We start from the raw sequence: 6073 nt of genomic DNA, 5'->3' as shown, positions 1-6073 counted from the left end.
ACTACATGAACACAAAAACAATTTACAAATTAAAATGGTGAATGAATGATCATTTAGTAATAATAAATAAAAGATTATATTAAAATAAGGAAATGATATTTTGTCTAGCCTATTAATTTTTTTTTCTATTGAAATTTGAAAATTTCTGATTATATGTATTATAAAGCTGGTAATATTAAGTTGGTAATTATCTTAAAATAAGGAAATGATTTTTTTTTCTTCCTTTAAAATAACGAATCAGTTATTCAAAAAGATATGTTTTCACAAAAAATCAGAAAAGTTATTATCTTATAATTTATTACTTTTCAAATAATATAAGGAAATTGATTATATACTCATTTGATTTTAACGGATTTTAGTCAATAAATCCTAAATGGTGATATTGTAAGCTGAAAAGCTGATTTATAGGGATGATGGTGCAATAGATGAAATGAGGTAATGGGCAGGAAAAAATTGAGTAATATGTTGGAAGGGTACAATGTTGGAAGGGGTACATGCATCATAGTGGTTTATAAGGGTGATAGGTTAGATATTCCATAGCATTAACTATATCTTGATCTTTCCTCTGTTATGCTAATGATAACTTGTTTGTAATTCCAAGTATATTTTTCATCAAGATCAACGCAAAAAAAATCAAAAGATTGTGTCCAATCCAACAATATGACTACTTCTGCCTTTTGCTCAGAGCTCCCACAATCGTCAACAACATACTCAAGTACCTCAATTATAGAAGAGAATAAGATACTGATGTTCAACAATGTTACGTAATGAGATCCCCATCGTGTATCGGTTGCCCTTTGAAGAGTATATTGTTGATTTAACCCTTTACCAGTTTCAATTTCACCAATATCTATTGCTTCTAGGATCTTCTCAGCTTGTTTCTCACGAAGCAGATCTTTACACTTACAAGAGTGACAAAATGATAAACACAATTTCCCAACATGATCTGTATGATTCTATATCAAACCAGAACGTTTACAAGTACAGATACAAAGAAAACCTCACTACAAAGTTCCTATTCTACTCTCAACAAGATTCACTAAGGTATAAAACAGATTATGAAAATAAAGAAGATGAAACCTCAAATAAGAACCCTAATCTGATGAACTATCGAGAGAATCCAGAGAAAAATATCATCTAACAACTAAGAGAAAAATAATAATCATACATTATATACACTGGTAAAATATAGCCCGGAAACCCAAGAATATTAACACTTAGCCCCCTTAACTTCAGCACATGAACACCTGAAACACAAACTATAACAAAACTTGAAATAATAGAAATGATTAGTTTGAATATACCTTTTATAATTTCAACACCCCCGGTCAAACTAATCATTTGACCTGTTGCTTCACAGAGAAAGGATCAACTAAACACATCTTACCACACAAAATATTATGCTGATAAGAACTAAGAGACTTGGTCAAAATATCATCAATTTGATTTACAAAAATTACTTTAACAAGACTAACAACACCATTAGCAATCTTTTCTCTAATAAAATGAACATCAATTTCAAAATGCTTTGTTTTATCATGAAAAACTGGGTTTAAAGCAAGTTTAACAACAGAATCACTATCACAAAAAAATATTAACAGGAACCATATTTGAAAACTTTAAGTCAAACAAAATCTTTAACACCCAAATTATTTCACAAGTTAATGAGCCAAGAGCTCTATATTCTGACTCAGTGGAAGATCTGGAAACAGTAGATTGCTTTTTAATCCTCCAAGATATAAGAGAACTACCAAAATAAACCAAAAAACCACTTACTGATTTTCTTGAAAAGAGGCATTTAGCCCAATCAGCATAAGAAAAACCACTCAAAACAAGATTATCTGTTTTAAAGAAACAAACACCTTTTCCAGGACTGGATTTGAGATACTGTAAAAGTCTTAAAGCAATTCTCAAATGAGAATTTCTAGGCTTGTGCATAAACTGAGACAAAACTTGAACAAAATAACTAATATCAGGCCTAGTTATAGTAAGGTAAATCAGTTTTCCAACCAACTTTTGAAACTCAGTAATATTTTCAAGAAAACTATCACAATTATCATCATGACCAACAACAATATTAGTTTCAAGAGGAGTAGAAACAGGCTTACAACCCAACATTCCAAAATCTTTTAATAACTCCATGCAATATTTCCTTTGAGACAAACAAAGACCATTTGAAACATCGATAACTTCTATCCCAAGAAAATATTTTAATTTCCCTAAATCTTTAATTAAAAACTGAGACTTAAGAAAATCCTTAACTTTTTCTATTTCAATCTCATCATTTCCTGTTAAAATTATGTCATCCACATAAACTAATAAAACAACAAGAGAACTACCCAAAGACTTAACAAACATAGAATAATCATTTATACTCTGAGTAAACCCAAAACTAGACAAAGCACTACACAATTTTTCATTCGACTTACGTGGGGCCTGCTTTAAACCATACAATGATTTCAACAATTTACAAACCCTAGTGTCATTTTTACTGTGATAACCAGGAGGTAAAGTCATATACATATCTTCCTCAAGTTCTCCATACAAAAATGCATTATTTATATCAAACTGATGTAATTTCCAATCTTTATTAACAACAATAGTAATTATAATACGAATAGTAACAATTTTAGCAATCGGGGAAAATGTTTCCTCATAGTCAACACCTTTCCTTTGATTGTAACCTTTGGCAACTAAGCGTGCCTTGTACCTTTCAGCTTCACCATTTGCCTTATACTTAATTTTGTAAATCCAACGACAACCAATTGGTTTTCTACCTTTCGGTAACTCAGTTATTTCCCAAGTCCTATTTCTGTAAAGTGCTTCCATTTCAAGATTCATGGCCTTAACCCACTCAGAATGATTGGAAGCTTCAAGATAGGACTGAGGCTCAACTGTTTTATTAAGATTAGTTATAAAACATCTAGTTTCATTAGACAAGTTAAAATAGTTAACAATTTTTTCTATGCCATATTTATATTTTCCATCAACTATATAATCATCAAACCTACTAGGGAGACGAGTTTCTCTTCTAGAACGAGTAAGACTTATTGAGGAACCAAAACCTTCTTGACCACTTTCCTCAGGCAAATTAAGACAGTCAGGACCAGACCTATCAGATTCGGGCACAAGAGATTCTTCAAGGTCAGTAGTATCTGTTTGAGTACCTGTTCTATTATGACCTAGAGAACCTCCTACACCATCCATCTAATGACCCATTCTCTGATTATCTAAAATTGAGTTGTCATTAGACAACTCAGACAATACAGGCTCATCATAGGAAAAAGGATCCACAGAGCATGTCTTATCATGGGTGTTATTAAAAATAGAAATTTGCATTTTAAATGGAAACACATATTCATAAAATTTGACATCCCTGGAAACAAAAAAAAGAATGTGAATCAAGACTCAGAAGCTTATAACCCTTTTTATCTAAAGAATATCCCAAGAAAATACATTTTTCAGCCCTAGAAGAAAACTTATCAAAATTATTAAGTTTTGTGGAAAAACATAAATTACAAAAAACATGAAGATTATCAAAACTTGGAGCTTTCTTATAAACCAACTCATATGGAGTAAGACCTTGTAAAACAGAAGACAGAGTTCTATTTATTAAAAAAACTGCAGTCAAAATAGCATCACCCTGATGTTTCAAGGGCAAACCAGACTGAAACATAAGAGCCCTGGCAACATTGAGAATGTGCCTATGTTTTCTCTCCACAACACCACTTTGTTGTGGAGTGTGAACACAAGAGGTTTGATGCAAGATTCCATTATTATCAATAAAAGTTTTCATACTAGCATTTAAAAACTCAGTCCCATTATCAGACCTTATAGACTTAACATTAACTTCAAAATGATTTTTTAACATGTTAGAAAAGATAACAAAGCACTGATAGACTTCACTTTTAGATTTAAAAAGAAACACCCATGTGGCTCTAGTGAAATCATCAACAATAGTAAAAAAGAATCTAAAACCACAAACACTATTAACTCGATAGGGACCCCACACATCAAGATCAACAAGTTCCCTTAATTTTTTCGAAGAATGTTGACTTATAGGAAAAGACTCTCTAGTCTGTTTTGCTTTATGACAAACCTCACAAGGAGGCAAAGGATCACTTTTAAAATTAATTTTATTTTTAAGAACATTAAGCGCCTGATCAGCAGGATGGCCAAGTCTACCATGCCATGTAAATTTGGAAACATAACATTGAGAGTTATTTAATTTTGGAGACTTATTACCTGCATATATGTTATTCAGATAATAGAGACCACCAGATTGACTACCAGTCTCCACCGTCCCCTTGGACTGTGAATCCTAAACATAGCAATTATGTTCATTAAAAATAACACTACGCTTACTGTCTTTACACAATTTATGCACAGATAAAAGATTTATTTTAAAATCAGGAATAGCAAAAACATCAAACAAAGTAAGAGAATCAGAGAGCTGAAGGTTCCCTATTTTATTAATTTGAGCAGAAGAACCATTAGGATGACTAACTCTAAGATTCAACTTGGAAACATCCACAGGATCATGAAGTAGTGACTCAGAAGCTATCATATGTTGACTAGCTCCTGAGTCAACAACCCAATTTTGACTTTCAGAACTAACAAAAGAATTGCATGAAATACCTGCCATTTTAGCATTGACAGATCCTTCATCCAATCCTTGCTTGTCACTAATGAACTTCAAAACCTTAGCATATTGTTCACTAGTGAGATAATGAACATCAGAGTTATTAGAATTATCCTTGGAATTGACAGATTCAGAGTGAGCAGAAGAAGAATTTACAGAAATGTTTTGTTTTGATTGTTAAACTCAGATTTAGGTTTATAATCTTTAGGGTAGCCAATAATTTTGAAACACTTTTCAATTGAGTGACCTTTTAAACCATAGTTTTTGCATTGAGGAATTTGATTTTTTCCTTTAAACTTCTTCTGGTCAGAGAATTTGGACCCAAAAGCGGAAGACTGAACTTTATTATTACTAGAAGAATTAGAACTGAAACCATGTTTTTGATTTGAGTCTTCACGAGAAACTAAAGAAAATGCAGTTTTAACAGTAGGAAGAGGCTCCATTAACAAAATATGACTTTTAACTTGGTTGTAAGAATCATCCAAGCCACTTAAAAATTGCATTAGTTTCATAAGCTTAGAATGATTATTAAAACTAGCAGATGCCTCACATGTACAATCAGTTAGGTTAGTCAAACTATCAAATTCTTTCCAATATGACTCAAGTTTATTAAAGTAATCAGAAAGAGACAAGTTGCCTTGAGTTAGAGAATTAATTTTCTGGTGTTTATTAAAGATAACAGATCCATCTGCCTTGTGATAAGTTTCAAAAAGTTCATTCCAGATTTCCTGGGCATTCTCAGAACATGCATGATTTGCATATATATTTTCTGAGATAGACCCAAGAATCCAAGAACAAGTAACAACATTAGCACGCTCCCATTTAGACTCTTTAACAGGATCATTAGTTGGCTTAGGAACAGTTCCATTAGTGAAACCAAATTTGTTGCAAGCTTTTAAAGCTCTAACCATGGAACTCCGCCAGAGCCTAAAATTTTCAGTTCCTAAGAGCTTGAAATTAATAACACTAGTTATAGTGTTGTCAGAAGGATGAACATACAGAGGATCATCAAGATCAACGGTATCCCTCTTAGGATTACTACTACCAGATTCTCCAGAGCCAGTCATTATAACAGATAATACACAAGACAACAAACAGATGAAGATTGATAACAAACCAAGATAACTCCACGTTTGTTGGGAGCCCAGGTTGGTCAACAATCTCCAGCAAACAACGACAAGAACACACACATCAATTAAAGAGATACAGAGAGGAAAGATCTCACAACAATAAATGAAAACGCTTTTAATCACGTCTCAGTCAGGGATTTTAGCCTCAAAGACCAAGGAAAGATCAGCAACTTAATGCTCCTTTCCCTGTAAGAGTTAACAGTCTTAACCCGTACCCTTACAGAGTTAAATCAGAGATTTAGGAAGAAGTTTGTTCAAGGTTTTTCCCTTTTTTTGCAACGAACCAGACGGACCTTCTTCA

General features: G+C 32.5%; 1 protein-coding gene across 1 annotated transcript; it reads right to left on the bottom strand.

Annotated features, from left to right (window-relative positions):
• Nucleotides 1-3358: 3358 nt before the first annotated feature.
• On the bottom strand, nt 3359-5709 carry LOC145126435 (uncharacterized). The gene is made up of 6 exons (XM_079061805.1): nt 4799-5709; nt 4639-4718; nt 4388-4581; nt 4246-4321; nt 3527-3849; nt 3359-3376 (listed from the first exon to the last, which is right to left on the bottom strand). The coding sequence occupies exons 1-6, from the start codon at nt 5707-5709 to the stop codon at nt 3359-3361; spliced, it is 1602 nt and encodes a 533-aa protein (XP_078917931.1).
• Nucleotides 5710-6073: the final 364 nt, after the last annotated feature.

This window comes from Lactuca virosa, chromosome 7 (genome assembly GCF_052849685.1).
Source record: "Lactuca virosa cultivar CGN04683 chromosome 7, Lactuca_virosa_CGN04683_v6, whole genome shotgun sequence".
NCBI classification, from domain to species: domain Eukaryota; kingdom Viridiplantae; phylum Streptophyta; class Magnoliopsida; order Asterales; family Asteraceae; genus Lactuca; species Lactuca virosa.
This window is presented reverse-complemented; position numbering and strand designations above follow the sequence as displayed.